The sequence below is a fragment of the Hetaerina americana genome, unplaced genomic scaffold (assembly GCF_022747635.1).
Source record: "Hetaerina americana unplaced genomic scaffold, ioHetAmer1.1.p SCAF_11, whole genome shotgun sequence".
In the NCBI taxonomy this organism is placed as follows: domain Eukaryota; kingdom Metazoa; phylum Arthropoda; class Insecta; order Odonata; family Calopterygidae; genus Hetaerina; species Hetaerina americana.
Window position 1 is genome coordinate 7,226,096 of NW_027286181.1, and position 19,187 is coordinate 7,245,282.

The following is a 19,187-nucleotide window of genomic DNA, read 5'->3' on the forward strand; positions in this document are numbered from 1 at the left end:
CAGCCCTCCCGCCGACTAGAATCGCATTATTAATGGACCTCCCTCCTCCCATCGATACGGAGGTCCAGAAAAGGAACCACTTATGCAAGAGAGAGCGGAGTTGAAAATTGCACTCGGGATACCAGTGCGAAACGATTCCGGACGGTTTCTTTTCCACGAACGAACGGACTGGAGCAATTGAGTTGATGGGGCTTTCTTTTATTATCCGAAGATGCAGCTATTTCGGTGGCAGGCGCACACAAAAATCATAGGGGAGTGCTCGGCTCTGGCCTCTGGCCAAGTGCCATGCTATTTAGCCTGTAAAATATTAGGTGCCCCTCATAATGGGAATATTACGGTACTCCCCCTCCCGCGCGGCTCCCCCCCAACCCTCCCGTTCTCTCCCCCGCCCTCGGCACCTCGCTTTTCTTTTCCCTCTTGTTTCGCTCGCGTGTCCTGCCCCCCCCCGCTCTCCCCCACCCCCAGGCCACTCGCATCCCCTCCTCACTCCATTGCCGCTTACAACGGGGCACAGCCGTTTCGCCACCCCTCCCGAGGTCGTGCGGTCTCGCCGCCGAGGCGCCACCTCCGATTTTAATCGTCCGGCGCCCAGCGATTCCCTTACCGCCAACCCTCTCTCTCTCCCCCCCCCCTCCCTCCCTTCTCCTCCCTCTCTCCCTCCCCACACCTCCTCCCCATCCACCACCAGTCAATCACTCCCTTTCCTTACCTCCGGTGAGGGAACCACAGCACTCCCTCATCCCTCATTTCCTCCTCCCGAACTCAAACATCCTTCCCTCCGAACAAATATGATTTCCCGCCGCTGCGTTTCCCTCGCCTAAGACACACCCTCCTTACATCAATATCTTTTTTTTCTTCTTTTTTTTACCAGTCCGTTACTTCCCATAACAGTAAGCGTAGGAATAGAAGGATCTGGGAGCATGAATTTCGCGTCACTTTCAGGATGGAGCGTGTGACAGGGCCGACGTGTTGTGCGTGAGGTTAAAACTAAGAAGGTGAAGATGACCCGCGTTTCATCTTGTTTGATTCCAGCACGGAGTTCTCGAAGTTGTTTCGGCGTCCGCCCTCGCCTTTTCGATCTCCGCCGCCTCTGAATAACGAGTGCCCGCGATGGGATTTCTTCCAGATGGCGCAGGCATTTATTCGCGCTTCTTCCATTTTTGATATTGGTATTATTCGCCGAATTTTCGTAATTGAATTGAGATTTTAGTGATTTCTGACCTCGGCGCCATCGCTGTTCTTTTCAGGATATGTCCAAGGTTTTCACGGGTATAGCCCTCATTCCCAAAACTCAACAACCATATTAGTGCCCTTCGAAACTATGACTCATCCAAATCATAACACGTCTTCCAAATTCAACTCCTTTTGAATAATTAAATAGAGGTCAATAGTATCATCCCTTATTTGAGCTTCCGAATAACTCCTGAACGCCCGCTTTTATGAATGGTATTTTTGCCAAATGTAAATACTACATGCAATGTAGGAATTTTTATTCGGTGGAATTGAACAGAATGTGTGCACAAGGTCCAGTAAGCATAATTTCACCGGTTAATATGTCAAGGAAGCTGGTCTTTTACACCGAAACCATTTTTTTGGATCACTCTCCTTCTGTTATTACTATGAGTATTTATCTCGGAAAGCTGTCTACTCTCTGAAAATACGCACGTTAGTGGAAGAGAAATCCGGTCTTACTTAACAGGTAATTTGACCGGGTTTTAATTTGCCAAATCTAAAATATTATCATAAATCTGGGACAGATGTCGACAGTTACTTAAGGAAATGAGCGTTTTGCACCCTTCCAGAGCGGCAGCAGCAGTCACCATTACGTAAGGGAGTATTTATCGGTCCTTTAATTACATATGCGATTTCGATACTTGGAAGTAACTACGCGATACACTCACTTATTGGCTAAAATTTTTCCAGCCGGATTGCTTTCCGTTCTTCTTCGGGAATGAAAGTTGTATGAAGTGCGTCTAAGGGCGTGCTTCGCCGTTCATGATATAACGACGCAGTTGACGGTGATTAGTACTTGAAGTTTTGCAGGTTGAAACTAGGATTGAAGTAAAAACATAGTTTTTCATTATGGCTATCAATATTTACGACCATCATGCCCAAGAATGTTGGATGATGCAGGTCTGTACTCGTTTCTGAAGTCACTTTTTAGCCTTTCCATTCTTGTTTTATAAATTTATTTTTCTGAATCTTCCTGTGAAGCTTCTATCATGCAATTTCTCTCACGCTATGGTCTGAAGCAAAATATTAGGTTTATTAATAATATCTGAGTTTTATAATTTTTTTAATCATTTCAAAATATTCTCTCTAATTTTACTCTACATAGCATGCACCCATCCTTTGATTTGTCCTCTTGTCCAAAATTCTTCCCTATCTGCATATTTTTACTGTTATGCAATGGCTTTTTGATCTTTTCACCGATTTAAAACGACCATAGATAAGTCCATATCGTCTGTTGTGGTGTATCAAATCGTACCTAAAATGAGGAGAAATGCCTTTTGGCATAATTGTTTTCACCTTGATGTTGATATACTGCTTCCCTCAATCACTTGCAATCGCTTAATTCTTGGCAAGTCTCGGGAGGTAAAGGGATAAGGATCGGTACTTTCCCTCTGGATTTGCTAATTTGTAAGATCTAGCATCCCCTATGGACACCTACTCGTTTTCAGGTTGGTTATAGTGCTAGTTTCTCTGTGTTCTCTCGCAGTTGTGTCACTTAAGTAGCTTCAATAACGAATTTTCAGTATTAATCCAATACTAATAAGGACACACGAAGAAAAACGAAGATATGACGGCAAGAAGTTATTAATGCATTCAATCTAAATGCTTCATATTGACTGAAGTGGTAAAATTTTGCTAAGTGGGGTACATCAATGCAGAGATAATATGTCAATGATGTTGATTTTGTGCCTAGCCAGGATACGAATTGACTGTAGGCAGAGTAAGTTGTCTGCAAATAGGGTCGTCCAAAGTGGGATAGGCTCAGGAGAAAGCACTTTCACGATTGTCTTTCGAGAATATTACTATTAGGATAAGTAGGAGAAATCAAGTTTAATTAGATAAAACAAGTTTTGACATTAGTGTTTCGAAAGTATAAATAAAATATTATTTCAGTGAGTGAAACTGAAGCAAAATGGACAGCTGATGGAATACGCTTCGGGGGTACACAAGCTAACTAGCTGGCGCAAGAGAAGAGAGCATTCGGAGGAGCTGAGAGGGAAGTAAGACCTGAAGGAAATTGGATGACATCCAAAGGAGATCCGATGGATTTGTTTAAAATTACTATTATATGGAGAGTATATGTGCTGTAGGCTTGTTACAATAACTAAAAAAGGAGCTAGGCTGAAGGGCTGAAATAAAAAAATGACAAAAATCCGCAATGTACTCGTAGATTTTAACACTGAGGGAAGTTTTTATATCCGAAAAAATATCGGCTCTTAGAAAAACTAAGTGAAATAAATATACTTCAGATAAAATACATTTTAGTACTTGTGTCCCTCTCCCTCGCTTTTCATTGAATAATAATTATTTTGTTAGAACTAAATTAATTACCACCTAATGTCTCCACTCTCTCGTCACCTCTTCACAAATCTCTCTCTCTCCCCTGGAAGAGAATTTAGTGTTATGTTGTTAGAGGAACTTTATTAATCGAAAAAAGAGTTTTAAAACTTAAAATCTCCATCCCTTCCAATTTTACATGCAGCAGATTGCTAATTTAGAAATAATAAAAATATTTACGAAAGCATGGTATTGGAGCGAACGAGAATATATTTCTATATAGTTTTAGTTATTAGCAATAACGACCAGAATGTTTACGTTTTAGTATTTCAGCGTTTATTTTTATAAGAAATAAACTATCGTCTAGAGGTGTACACCCTCTTAGTAAGAGGGCGTGAAACATTTCTCGTGAAGGAGAATTTGGTAAATGACGGGAGGGTTTTGGCGCGGTTGCATTAATTCTGACAAGGGAGACAGTCACGCTTATAAGAGAGAGACGAATGGCGAGTGAAGGAGGGTCTCCACGACGACGGGAGCCCGGGCGAAAATCAATCGATCCGCCGATCGAGGGTGATCTCCCGCTCCCTCCCGGCCGCGCCGCCGCCGCCACCCTGACCCCTTCCCGTGCGTGCGCGTTTTGTGTTCGCGAGTGTTTCCATCCGAGTTGACGGGTTTCAATTCTCTGGTGGGGAGAAGGGCTGTGGCGGGAGGGAGTGGAAACCGGTTTGACGGAAAAAGTGCGGCGGCGAATTCCTTCGGCGAGATACGGGCGGAAGTGTTCTTCTTCCCTCCAGATTCGCTGAAAAAATATACGGAAGGAGGAGAGATGGAGATAGAGAGAGAGAGAGAGAGAGGGAAAGGAGGAAAGAAAGTTGAGTGGTAGGAAGAATTGAATGGAATTGGCTTTCTTTTTTGATCCTGGATCGCATTCCCTAAAGGGAGAAGTGGAATTTCCCATGAAATGGTTCCAATTTCAGAGAATGCGTAATGCCTCAAATGGCTGGTCCATATTGGAAAATGTGAATGATACTTCTGTTAAACTTACAGACGTAAAAACTCCCTCTCTATGGAAATGCTCGATTCCAGGAATGTCTCAGTAATTATTCGACAACAGTGGGTACTAAGGAGGTAACTTTTTGTTGCGATCTTAAATGCTATCCCATCCTGCTAAACTATCAGTATTCTCTGCCTATTTAAACCTCGCTCGGATATTTACTCTTCCTGGCGAAAAACACCCTCGTATCTACTTAACAGAATAATACGTAGATTTAGACGAGAGTTTTGCTGATTACAAGTATGGGCGTGTAAAAAATACGAGGGTGAAAATATCATTCATCCCTTTGGGTACATATAATGGAGTTTTCACAGCCTGAGAAGCAAACACTGCTGAAAATTATATTTATTGATACTCTTCGCACGTTTCCTATCAAATAACGGCACTTTTGTGGTACCGTAACAAATTAGCATCTTAGAATTTTATTTCAAACTTTAAAAAGTCGATCAGAGGTTGTTGAAAATCTCTCTTCCATGTGATAAATACATCCATATCCATCGCTCAAATGCCGTTATGCTTTTGATTCTGTTGCTGTAACTACTTCTAGTTCACTTTCCCTTTATTCCCATTCATTGTTCCAAATTTTTTAAATTGTGTTTTCACCCTTTTATTTCATATCCCATCTTCATTTTAGTCACCTGTCTTATACTATTAACCAACTGTCGGCAGCATTATATGGATCAAAAATGATGGCATTAAGTATTCCTTTGTCTGTCTTTTTCATATTTTTTTTGAAGAAATATGCAGCGATATTTTTGAGAAAGTTTTCAGTCCCATCTGTTATTGCGATGTCTTCGAAATTTCTAAAATTATCTCCTTGTCATAATGCTTCCACAGAATATTCTGCGTATAAAATCATTGTATATTATTGTTATAGTCTAGTTTACTGCAAGTTTAAATTAGATTTATTTTCCTTAAGCATTTCTTTCGAAAGAAACTTCTCCAAGGTTATGTTCGTCTAGGTTTGGTGAAGAATGTTGCGAGAGGTAAACCGACGAGAGATTGGAAACAGGAAGGGTGGGAGAGCAGAGAGAGAGAGAGAGAGAGTATATATAAACCGTAGATGGGAGAAGAGTGGGTATTCGAACCGCCATTGCTTATTTTCTCACTCCCTTCCCTCCTATTTCCCCGGGACTGAAGGAGGTGCCGTCGGTCGAGGGTGATTTGTGTGGTGTCGATGCCTAAGTAGTTCGGACTTCATTAGGAGGGGATTTTTTCCGACCCTTTGCACGGGAGATAAGCCGTTTGGCGGCACCACCGGGACTTGAAATTTGGAAAGCAAAATACGGATGAGCTACAGTATAAGAAAGAAGGGAATAGTTTCCTCCTAAGTGGCGTATTTTTGCTTCACTAAAATAACACGACACCGGAATAAAATCTATAACACTGTTTATGGATATTCAGAAAATAATATAAATTTTTCTTTAGAATCTACGTAACTCAATGTAACTGCTTATTTATTATCCTGCTAACTTGTGCGGCATAATAAGATCGCTCTAGTTAAATACCTACTGTTAATAATTTTTGGCGTAATTGAGTATATATAATAAAAATGAATGTCATTAATATTCAATTAATACTAACTTTGCCCATTCTATTAGAATCGGGCAATTTATTCTTTCAATTTTTTGGGATTTCTTATTTTTAAACACCCTGATACAATTTCGTTAATTTTGACAAAATATGAGTTACATGCCGTTCCCTTCCAATATTCTCCCCGTTCCCTCTTTATCTTTTCTTGCTGAAAAATCTATCCAATATTTTCCTAATCGGTTCCTCGTGTAGATATTTCCCAATTTGCTGGACTTTATGCAAATATCCAAGGATAGTTTTTGCATAACGTCCAACAAATTGGGAAATATCTACACGAGGAACCGAATATGCAAGCATTCTACGGACGTTTCCTAAAGAGACTGCCAAATAAGAAAGAGTACGAATATCATTCCATAATGCCTATTATGCAATAGAAACACGAAACTCTAGAACAAGGTAAATATCATAACCGATTAGATATAAGGATACATTTATTTCAGACGTGTGTTATAAGCCTGAAATACAAATTGGAGTCCAGTTTATGTTCACTCAAATTGAATAGCAATTTAAGAAATTCACCAATTGAAAAATATGTTCTTGTCTCTTCCCGGCATTTCTGTTACATATTGAATTGTTAAAGATTTTTACGAGCTAATGCTATGCAAGAAAAAGTAGAAAATCTTGACATTATTACTTTTATTTCATCTCCTCATTTGGCAATTCAAACCATAACTTGTAATGCACGAGTGTGTATCCACTGACCCCTCATTGCAAGTGATAAAAGAGATAATAATTTTTCATTTTATCCGTCCAGGTTAAGCGTTAAAAATAACCGCATTGAAGGTAATGTCGTGCAGCGGCAGCTGCAAGTGCATCTGCAACACGTGGTGGAGAGATTGAGGCTATGGCGCTTACGGACTCTTCCCTCGGCCACCTTTTCGTATGCTCGGGACACATTTCTCAGCTTACTCAAGACGCCTGTACCCCCCCCCCCCTCATTAAGTCTCGCGCGACTCCGACCGCGGGTTTCCTTTACTGCGACAATCAAAAATCCCATATACGCCTGCCCATCAAAAGAACTTTCTGGGAGTTATGTCATGCATTTCTTCGAGGGCGGTGCGAGGGCGATAAATGTGTTTACGTTTTCCATCCGTTTTCACGAGCGTAGGTAATTCAACCGGTAGCCATAAAGAAGAAACTGGCGCGTCATCCCATTTGGATGGATCGTACTCGCGTAATAGAGGAGATGGCAACGCACCTGCGCTTTTTGAATCCACTTAACGCCGGAGTTGGATCCCGGCTGCTCCTTTGGGCTCGAGGAAAATGGGGATGGGGTTGGGGGGGGGAAGTGGTGAGTAGGTGGATGAGGAAGGGGTTGTTTTTGTTACTTTCAATGCTAGGGAAAGATAAGAAGAAGAGGGGACATTTGGAGAGAAAGAGAGAGAGAGATGAGCACTGCGTGCTTCTAAAGCCGTGTGAACTCCTATCCTTTAACGATAAGGGAGCATTTCTCCTTCACTTTTGTTTTGTTACGGATTAACTGCAACGGATGACCAGGAATTATGTCTGTCACTCTTCTTATTTCCTCTCTGCAAATAAGTACCGTTGAAAACTGGTTTAACGCCTTATTTGCTAGGAGATGGCAGCTAACCCGCGTCGAGAAGTTGCAGAAAAAACCAATTCCAACGCGGACGGACTGAAGCGGCATTAAAAAAATAAATAAATAAACTACGTTGAGCATCTTGCGTTGGAAATCTCCGTGATACACGTAATTTTGAGACAAAATTTTTACTAAAGGCACATTCCGTAATTATTATTGTCATATGCTGTCCCTCATTTCTAATTCCCTCGAGAGATGTTTCTTTTATATTTTCACCTCAGGTTGACGCGTCACTTTTATCTCCTGGAAAACGAAGACGTTTATGGTACCAGATGAATGGCTGAACTCAAGATTTATGTGCGATTAGTTGAAAAAGATCATCCAGGTGTCTAGCCTACGTTATTATTTTAAGTAATCGAAATATTGTTTTATATTTATATGTAAAAGTGATTATTTGTTTGCATTTATGTCCAAAAATGTTTAGCCAATATGCAAACGACCCTGAAAGGCGGCATTTTTTATTTTTTTTTATTTTAAACCAGGAAAATTTCCAAACCCTTTGTTGAGTATTTAGTAACTCTTCGGGGATGAAGACAAAACTATCTACAATAGAATTCTTGAGACATTGTCTGGAGAATCTCCAAAATCATTCCTGAGCCCTTCAATGATTTAGGTAACAAATTACCAAAATGTTCGCTTATGATTTCAAAATTGCTTACTTTACACAAAATACTGAATATTTTGATTGTGATTATTTTCACTAGTCATGCATTGTGCTCCCGAGAGTATTGCCTTAACTGGAAACTTTTCGAGCTAACAATATCCTGAGGTTAACACTCTTTCCCCTTCAAAGCTAAGTAGAGAGGTCACATGCTCATTTTGAAACTATAATCAACATGCTAAACATGTTTTTTTATTAGTGGTTATCGCAATTATTTGAATAATTTTACACGTGCATTCGAATCATCTAATAACTATCTCAAACTTAAACTTTTATGTTGCGTATTTAGAATCACTCCCTGCCAAACGCCCTGGTGGTGGCTTGTAGGGTTATATGTAGGTGTAGAAAATATTGCATTGGTAGAGTCACAATACAGCAAATATGATTAAATGCTTGGAATATTTTTGTAGCAAACGTGGCACACGTCCCTTGTGATCGTCCCGAAAATTCCTCAGTTTCGGCCATATGCATGTGGAGGGCAGAATATTGAAAATGTTTTTTTTTTTTGGAATTACGAAGAGTGAGTATACTTTACTTATAATTCACGCATAAAATATTTCACCATGCCATGTGTCAGCATTCATTTGTTTTTACATCACAATGGCCAAAAGCGATGCAGCTGGTTCATGAATGATGCCGTTGTATATCAGCTGGTATGAAATGTAAAGTATACAGTTCCTGTGCGGAGGAATATTAAAGAGTAAGTATTTCACTGGAACCTCAACGGGGATAATTTCATTGGATTAAATATTGTTAGGTAGGTAAGAGCTATTCTTTTTTCCATCACGAAGTTCCAGTGCGAAGGTAAATATTATTAATTAACCAATTCAACTATCAGGTATTTATTTTGAAATGGACCCAGATTTTTCTGCGCTATTTAAAAAAAATAGTCGCGGCAAAATGCTTTTTTGCCTATATAACTTTAGCTACTTCCAATATGGTCAAACGTCAAATCGCTCCGTTTTAAACTTGTTTTTTCGATGAGCTCTCTTCATTTTACTTTGCTAACGAGAAATGAGTTTCTTAGATGAAAGCATATGTTTCATGCGTTCCTCTGAATAATAATCTTTTTGGCACCTGACATCTTGTACTCGTATTATATGAATGAAAATGCCATACATATATACAGCAAGTTAGCTAATCCTAATTGATGGTTTCAGGCTCAATTTTGTGGAAATTCATGTTCATGGAATGAAGAACAACATGTATTTTTCCACTATCCTGAACATTGAAAAATGCATTGTGTTCTTCATTCCATGAAGCTAATTCCACCTGATCTATTTTAGAAATTTGTATACTAATGCCCTGGTATTGAACTCAGTACAAATGTGCAGGTTGAAGACAAAATAATTATCTTTGGCAAGATTTTCGGTTAAATTCTCGATATTCGTATTACTATTTTCATTTTTCGTAATTATTCGTATTTCGGAGTTTCTTTGGCCATTTTATATAGATACGACCTCATAAAACTAATTGTGAATGCGCTGTCGTATAAACCAATACATAAACACTGTCCCCTACTGACGCCATGCTAGTTTTTATTTGGAGGAAATCCAAATCCTTCAAATTCTTTATTGCGTAAAGCCCTTGAAGATATTTTCATTATCCAAATAACAAAAGTCTGAGACACGTAGGTAGCTCGAAAATCAAGAAATAACTCGTCTGCTTGGCGTTGAGGTCTAACTTGAAGGTCTTAATAAACGAGGTGGTAGGAATGAATGGTAACACCAACACATATTAATATTACGGAAGTTTTTAAGGTAGTGCTGGCACTCCAGCCATGAGGAGTATTTTCGCAACATCAGTTTAAGTAAATTTTCGATAATCGTACAGAAAAGTGGGCCTGTCAAGCATTGTGAACCCTACTCAACAAGCTGGCCCGCGGGGACAAGGAGGAAGCTGATAATTATGAATTTATTTCCTTTGGCATTTTATTCAAATTCAATTTAATATAATAATTCACTGGAGATCCCAGAATGAACTTGTTGAAGTCCTCCATTTTATTATTCCCTCTGCTACTCTTCCAAATATAGGCTGAATTTCCCGTCAATTGACCGTTTCACATATTTTATAAACGCATTTCCACCGCAGTTCTTCCCAGATATTTTCGCGATTGAATAATATAGTATATAATGGTAAGTTAAAAAACATATACACATGGGTCAATTATTTTATATTTTCAGTGCTCTCGGCTTGAAAGCATAAAAGAACCAGTACACATTGAAATAAAAATTCTCCATAAATTGCTTTCTTTAAATCAGTTTTCAAACGTTGTCTTACCAATGCAATCCACGCTTGTGCCATTTCTGCATCTCAAATGTGATATTTTCTCTCAAACTACATGACGTTCAATCCTCTGAAGTACACAAGCGTCCTTAAGTGGTTGCAACGATGGTTGACTTTGAGGCTGCCGCTGCGAAATGCCCCATCAACGCGTTCGTTGTATAGATGTGGGTCAAAGTGATACCCCCCCCGTGTTTTGGTACCGAATTGAAACGGCAGTGCCTCAGGCGATCCGTCCTTCGGGCAACGGCGTTCACCGTCCATTCCAGGGACTGAAACTTCAGGGGAAGCGTGTGGGCATGCGTGCGCAATTGACGCCCTCTCTCTCTCAGAAGTGTTACTTAATCGTCCTCGTGAAAGCGAGCGTCGCTCCGAAGTTTACATGACAACCCCAAATCATCGGTGAGAAAGGCATCCTTCTTTGATGGCTTCGACGGTCAGTTGAGGACATCGTAAAGGAATCCTACCTTAGTCGAGGACAACGAATCGTCTGAAGATGGGCTAACAATCTTTGATTCGTTGGGCGACGAATATAGGAGTCCTCCAAGGGCTCTTCTCTAATCCATGGAGATATCTGCAATCGTTTTTAGATTTATCTGGAAGACCAGCTGCCAATTTTTCGAATGAATTCACGTAATGTGTGACCGAGAGGGAAATTCTTTTGGAACGAATTCTCCGCCGTCTCTCTCCAAGTGGAATTCTCCGTCGTCCCTCGTGGCGGCCATTACGTACGCTGCTGCTCTTGCTCAGGAGTCCGAGTGGAAAGATTTGTGTAAAGGACGCGATCCAATCCTCCATTTATAAGGGCCTATTAAATAACAGGCTTTGATCAACCAGCGTTAACGAGACGACCGACCCACAATATGTTAAAGACCCTCCTTTTCTCTTCCTCAGCCTCAAAAAGCCCTCCCAAAACCGATCGAATTAATTATGTTCGCTTACCAAGCCACGAGCATGGACAGTGGGGCACATCCTCTCCTTCTAGTTTAATGGTTGTACGGGAAGGTGTTCAACATCACGGATTTAACTAGGCAGGTCTAGTTTTAGTAGAGATGCCTTCGGCGAGGGGCGGATTAAGCAGGAGGCGTGTTTTTGTCGGGGGCCGTGAGGGGTCGCCTGGGGGATTTCCAGTTAAGGGTTGGCGAGGTGGCGGGGTGCATGGGGGTGGGGGGGGGGGAATAGGGGAGTGTCCTGCCAGGGGGGTGAATTTCAAATTTACGACCCTGCGGACGCCCTTTTTTATTCCCTCTTGTTTTTAATTTCTATTTTTTCAAAAGGAAGAGGGGAGCCAGGCTATATAGTCGAGGTTGGATCGTTTCAAATGAAGGCTCCTCCTCCCACTCTGACCCTTACATGGCAAATGTAGGCTGGCTCCCTTCGCCGCGGGACGGAAACGTCTTGAAACCAAAAGAAAGGTGTAATTTCCCGCCCATGGGGTGGTGGTCTTTAGGTCACAGTGTTGAAATCCTTGCGGCTGACACTGGATACCCCAGGGGTGGAGGGGCATAAAATCGTAGTCTAGTAAAAACGTAAATACCGCCGCGTTTGCCAACACAACCCAAAGTAGTTGGAAGAAATAAAAGATTTTCTAGATTATAGTGATCAAAGCATTTGCATAGGCTGGAAGTTATGGTCACCAAGAAATCATGTCCGTGCTATAGGTATTCTCCAAGCTGATGAGGTGCTGTAGGATTTACCAATTTTACATGGCAAGCGATGAGAAGCAGCTGTGTTCTTCAGCCATTAGTTCTGATTTCAGTAATAGTTTTCAGTATTTTCGAAAAATTAAAAATACAAATTGATGCTACAATTTCAGAGTATAAAAATCATTCGCCTTTACCGGGATCCCTCAATATCCAGTCGAGTGCTTTAGCCAGTTAAGCTATCGAGGCGTCCTCTTAAACTCCGGCGAATGATTTTTGCACTCTAATTTTGTTGCATTGAAATGCATGTTAGCGGATGGCTCCGTTAAATGTCATTGTTGCGGCATCTCCCGCAGTTTCTTTGGAGAAACAAATTGTTTAATTTAAATACACTTTTAGATACTGGAATGATCACACTCTCTCAAAGAGGAAATAATTAAAATTTTTATGATGGCTAAGTAATTCGGAGACTATGAAGACATTAATATAATCTCAAATTTATTTTTCTATTTAGATACCTGATATATTATTTAATTCTCACATTAATAAATAACAGTCTCTGTACATGTCTACTTTTACACCGTATCTCAATTGAGTTGATTAATGAATATTTATGTAAATTTATATTGATAACAATTATGCATCTAAAAACATTAAAATTGTCTTTTTAGGTTATGAAGAAAAATAATGATAGTAAAATAGGTGACTTGTACCTAAATATAGCACTTTAAGTCCATCCAGTATACTATAATAACGTATGGCTTGCTACAATGGTAGGATTGGAAATCTTGGCAAATCAGTCCTAACCTAGAGTATCACCGAGGGTTATCTGCTTTATTGCCAAGTAACGTTATATACATTGGCGCAGTTGACTTGGAATAATTAGTACTATAATTATTACTGATAGCTGGCTACTTTGATCAACGGCTTCGCAGACAAATAAAAGCATGCTGATTTGTAAAAAATTTCAGTGTAGTCCAGGGGCGTTTGCTATAGTTCTCAAGCATCTCTTTCGCTGGACGGTGGGTTTGTAAAAATGAGAAACGCTGACCAAAGTACATAGGCTTTTTGTGAAGCATTAACTGGACTTTTTGTCTGCTGTTTAGATCAAGGGAATCGAGGAAAATTTCATTTATTTCATTACTCATTACCATTGGAGGAGGGAAACCCGTTGCTACGGGCCACTACTTTTTTCTCAAAAAATGGGTCACACAGATGAAATAGAACCGGAGTATGAAAATTTTCGTCGCCGTCGCGTTTCTCCTTGTCGAGTGTCGTCGAGGGAAAGGGGTGGGTGTCATAGATCTGTGGACCAGCCATCGCCGGGAATGGAATCCAGGCCCTTTGGCGTGGAAAGCTCGATCGGCGACTGCTCCTTCATCAGCCGTGTCTCCCTTCCCTTGCAAGGACAAATCAAACGACCCGTCCCGAGCCGCGTGCTGCATCCCAGGCACTCCCTCCCAGCCGCACTCCCCTATCCCGACTCGGAGCCGGATTCCTGAAGAAGGTCTGCCCCGTGCTCATATTTATAAGCGGAAGTGTCTGGGGGGGGGGAGGCGAGGAAGGGGACAGTTGGGGTGTGGGAGCATGTCATTAAGCCCTAGGGTTCCCATGGGCACGGAATGATAATAGTTGTCCGTCGTGTCGCCCACGCTGCGTTCCTTTTTTTATTATTATTTCCGTTGTTATTTAGAGCCCGCCCCAGGCGAGCGGTTGGTTAGTCGCTCCGGTCGCCCGTTGAACTCTCTCCCCTCCCCGCGAGCCCTCGTCCCTCGCCGCGCCCTCGCTCGGCCTCCCGGAATGATGCCTGTGCACCCACGCACCCACAACAGGGTTGCCGTTGCGGCTGCCGACAAAAGGGTATAAATAAGTCGGAGATGAGGCGGCAATGACGGGGATGTTGCACTGAGAGCACGTTATGGATTCATTACGTAGCCATCGTGGACATAACTGTGCGCCCGTGCACCGTGGGGTTCCAAGTGGCGGTGCTTCTGACAATAATTCATTCTATGAAATCCTTCTCGAGGCTCTATTTAGATTTCTATAACTGCTCAAATGAACCAAACGAGGAGGAATCACACAATATCTTGCACAGCTATAGGAAGCATCTCCGTTTATTCATGGGAACATTGTGAGCGACCCATTTTATCTTTGACTGTTTCATATAACTAATGTCATAATATATGGGATTCCACCAAGTGAAGAGGAATGCATTTTTTTATAAATAAAATTTTTAAATTCAAAGCTAAAATTAGCGTAATTAATATTTTTAACGATCCATATATTGCTTCATGATAATTGTTACAATAATAGTTATTTTTATGACACCTCATTTTTTTCTTGAGATTCTAATGAAAATGGATGCCTTGGGAATAAATGACAACTTTCCACAGCACAAAATCTTGCGCAAAGATTATATGAATCTGCATAGTTGTTGATTTTTAATTTATTCAAATTTTTTCATGCCATATAACTAATGGAATAAGGCTTAACGTTGTACAATCGTTCAAATTTTTAGAAACAAAACACCTCTTGGTATTTTCCCACGCATACTTCTAGACAGTTTGACTTTAAATATCAATATTACAGCATAGAGAAATAGACTGGCACTTAACGGTTCAGCTTTATATTATGTAGTGTTCGATGATTGGTGACGCAATATACTACGTTTATTCTGAGAGAGATGTAAGATGAATATGTTATGAAATAATGTTTTATATACGATAATATATTCCATTAAGCTTAACGTATTTGATTTATGCTCCTCAAATTCCGTTTGGGTGAAATGAATCTAGTGGCGATGATGGTACACGTAAAGGTGGAACCTAAACCTCTTCATGATTGGGCAAGAATTATTATTTGGGAGGGGCGGAGATAATGCTGGCGACTTCTTTGATAAGAATGAGACCACGACGGAAACACGTCGCCCATCCGTTTCCAACTAAAGGTTCTACCGTCAAGTGTATTGCTATTTACGACGCTTTAGACTTGGGATCGGCAATGTTAATTCCACCCAGAAGCAAAACTGTATTCATATTTTTCATCACGTCAAAGTTTTTCAAAATTATAATATCATGAAGGACCAAATCGGATGGTATTGGAAACTGATTCCCCCCCCCCCCCGGTCGTTCTTCCGGGTTCCTTTGACAGTCCCGCCCCGAGCTACGGGTGAGCTAGGAAGTTGAAAATGGACCTCTCCTCCGTGAGATCCCTTGAACTTGTGAATGTCTTAGGGTTGGGCGATTGGGCACAGCCTGCCGAGCATGAGGCGGCAGTGGTGCATCCCAACGAGCATCACCCGTGTCATTTTCGTCGAGCTTAACCTCGTAAAAGGTGGCTTTAAAGGCTTTACACGCCCTCTTTTACGTGGACGTTCTTCTGGAAAGTCGTTTTCGTCATATGAAGATATATGATGGTTTAAATCATGTCATTCATCCCATCCCTATGAATATCATTTACAAATTAGAGTGATCTCTCCTCTCCTTGCATGAATAAAACTGTGTCTTATTATTTTAAGAAAATTAATGTTTGTTTTTCTCTGTGCATTACGGCTGTTTTGTTACTTTACGAAATTAAGGAGAGAGGAGATACATGGCTTAAATGACTGAAACTGTACAAATGACTCAAATTAACTTGTATTGGAAGGTTTACCTCTATATTTCATACATTAATTTCAAATAACGAGTCAAAAAGATTTTGTTATGTGGAGGAAGTTAGTCCAACACCTTGAAATATAATGTAATAATTAGATGCTGCTTATTAAATTAAAGGCTGTAAAACTTTAAATAATTTCAATCAATTGCTAAAAAATATAAAACTGTCAATTCGTACAGTATTTATTTAATAAAGAACAGATAGTAACAATTTTCTACTTGATAATCAAATATGTATTTAAATAATAAAGTCAGCATTGCAACAACCATATAATTTTAAAGAGGAAATTAAATGTATTCCGTACAAATTTCGCTTTATAAGACTGCCATTTCATTGAATATTCAAAAGAGTAAACTTATAATAAGATGGATATGTTTGCAACTCAAGAATAAATGATTTTTTTGTTTTCAGCGGTCACCGTGCGCTATCTTACGAAGCGATTTATTGGGGAATATAGCTCCAGTAGAGGTGAGTACTTCCTATTATCTATATAATGTCAAATTTATATCGTATGTTATTATGCCTGTTAAATATCCAATATTCGTGAATCAATATTTAGGGTTACCATTCGTGATCAGACTCTCCTATTTTTATTTACTCATGGTAGTTCAACTTGTATATTTGTTATTCTCTGTTGGAGTGTTTCTGGGAATATACCTATGCTGCTAAACCAATAGTTCATTTCACTTAATTTCTCTTTGTTCCCAAGAATGAGTTCCAGGATTAAATCCGGGAAAAAATTGTTGCAAATCAAAGTGAAATTATTAAAACTCCTCAAAATAGTACCCCTGTCCCCTTTTTATCGACGCATCGATGCCAGCGCATCGGCCTGTCGCGGTACACTTCCAGAAATGAGTCGATGGGAATCTACCTCAGGTAACTCGTCACGGCCTATTTGACGTTATACGAGCGTATAGCGTTCCCAAATGGCTGCTTTTCAAGCTCCTTTTTATTCTTGAGAAAAAGAAGAAGATTTTGAGAACTCTGGGGCAATCATCGCACACCTGGAGAGGCTCTGCGAAACCAGAAACTTGAACCGATTCCACAACCTCCTTATTCCCCAGATCTTGCACCTTGCGATTTTTATGTTTTTCCTCAACTCAAGAGAGACCTCTAGGGTAATCATTACACCTCGGACGATGAGGTGAAGGCAGCTGTCAAGTCCTGGATTCGAGAAAAGTCGAAAGAGTTTTTCAGTGACGGAATGAAAAAACTTTTTACACGTTGGGAGATATGTGCCAGCCTTAACAGTGACTGAGTTGAAAAATAAACGTATGATTTTGAACCTTAAGAATTGTATTTTAATGTACTATTTGCTCAATTTTGCTGTTTTTGTTTGTGGTCTCCAAGCATGTGTGCATTACATTTCAGCCTACCCTCGTTTCAATAGAAACCGTCGTACAATGTGAAGCCTGCAAATACTCAACTAGATTTATCGAAGAAGATCGGTATCATAACTAAGTAATGCTTCCAAGCTCAACATTCGACATTTTTCACTTATTACTTTGGTTCCAGATCTTAAGATCGCGAACTGAATCCCTCAAAAGGGACCAAACGCCATCGCAATAACAGAGCACCATCGCGGCAGAAGAACCCGAAAAAACAGATCCTTCCTGCATCACAGTGCAGCACTGCGAAAACCGTCGGAGGAAACTGAGCACCAAAACCTAATTCTTCGAGGAAGTTGAAATTTCACGTGAGTTGACCGAGTTCCGTTCCACTCTAATGCACTCGAAATGCGTGCAAATGGAGAAGTACGAAGTCGATGAAGGACCCATGCAACACCAGGAAATGGGCCGGTTCTCTCTCTAGGTACGCGCCTTCCATGCAAGTCGTGTCCACCGATTCGTAACCGAGTCTTGCGCATGTATCCAGGCGACCGCAAAGAGTTCTCGCTCCACACGCCTTCCCAATCGCTCTTCTCCGCACCTCTCCAATTCGCCCGACATGTTTCTTCACGTCCCCAGCCCCCAAGGGGACTTGTGAGGGTTCCTTCAATTCACTACGCCCTTGCGTCGATTGTCATGCGCGAATCGTACTTTCACACGCCCTCATCATCATTGCTTTCGCTCTTCCTTGATTGCGTGTCCCAGCGCGACACTCCTAAGGGTGCCCTATTTTCCAAACCCAACGCCTCTCGGGCGACGGGGGAAAGTTTGATCAGTCATAACCGAATTCTTGCGTGTTTTTTTGGCTCGTGAATTCGCAGGTACTTACCTCAGCGCGCTTCAATCGAATTTTTGATGGCCTTAGTCGGTTTCCAACCACACCTACGTTGTAAGAAGCCTGCCTGGAACGAAAGGTGCCTTGGATCAAACGATGATGCATATTGAGCAAAGATCCGTAGAATTTTAATTTTGATGATACTATCGACTTAACGAAGAAGCCACTCACTTTCAAATTACCACATTCCGACATAAATTGAGCCAATTGCGTGGAGTAATATTCTACGTCTCTAAAACTCACTAACTAACAGAAAAAAATCAAATGCAATGAATTCCGCGTTAAATTGTTCAATTTCGATAATAACGTAGCTATTGCATTCCTAGCAGCAGTACCACATATGTTAACTCAGTTATCAAGAACATTTGAAAATTTTCGAGAATATGTTTTAACCTACAACTGATCATTGTCTACCATGAGAAGATTTTTCCGCAATATTGGTCGCTGGGGACCCGCGTGAATTACTACTCTAGGGAAAGGTAACAAAAAAAATTTGTTACTTAAGGTCCCTAAAGCAATTTTGTGCAATAACCTTAATATCTAGTGGCGCATTATTATAACTGGCATTATCAAGACAGCAGTACATTAATTAAACTTTGATGGAAAACTCTAAAAATCAAGATCATATATATATATATATATATATGATCTTTATTTTATCTGTGTTATGGTATATATATATATATATATATATATATATACGAGGGTCATCCGGAAAGTAGTACCCGTTCGTGAAATAAAGACACAAAAGTAAATATTAACAAACATAAAAAATTTTATTTGAAAGAGGATACTTTAAACTACTTCTCAACATAATCTCCAAGCAAATTAAGGCATTTGTCATAACGTGTGACAAGTTTCTGTATTCCTGCTGCATAGTCCTTCGCCGCCAGCTCATTGAGATACGCGAGGGACCCATCTTGCACAAATTTTTGCATAATGCAGATGGTGTTTAACAATTTCATG

The 19,187-nt window shown here is 40.5% G+C and overlaps 1 protein-coding gene across 1 annotated transcript in view; it reads left to right on the top strand.

The window, feature by feature from the left end:
* Positions 1-19,187, top strand: part of LOC139701074 (ras-like protein family member 12) — a 455,247-nt gene that overhangs the window by 137,757 nt on the left and 298,303 nt on the right. The window contains exon 2 of the mRNA XM_071599648.1: positions 16,410-16,466. Coding sequence (XP_071455749.1) covers positions 16,410-16,466 — 57 coding nt within the window. The remainder of the gene's footprint in view (positions 1-16,409; positions 16,467-19,187) is intronic.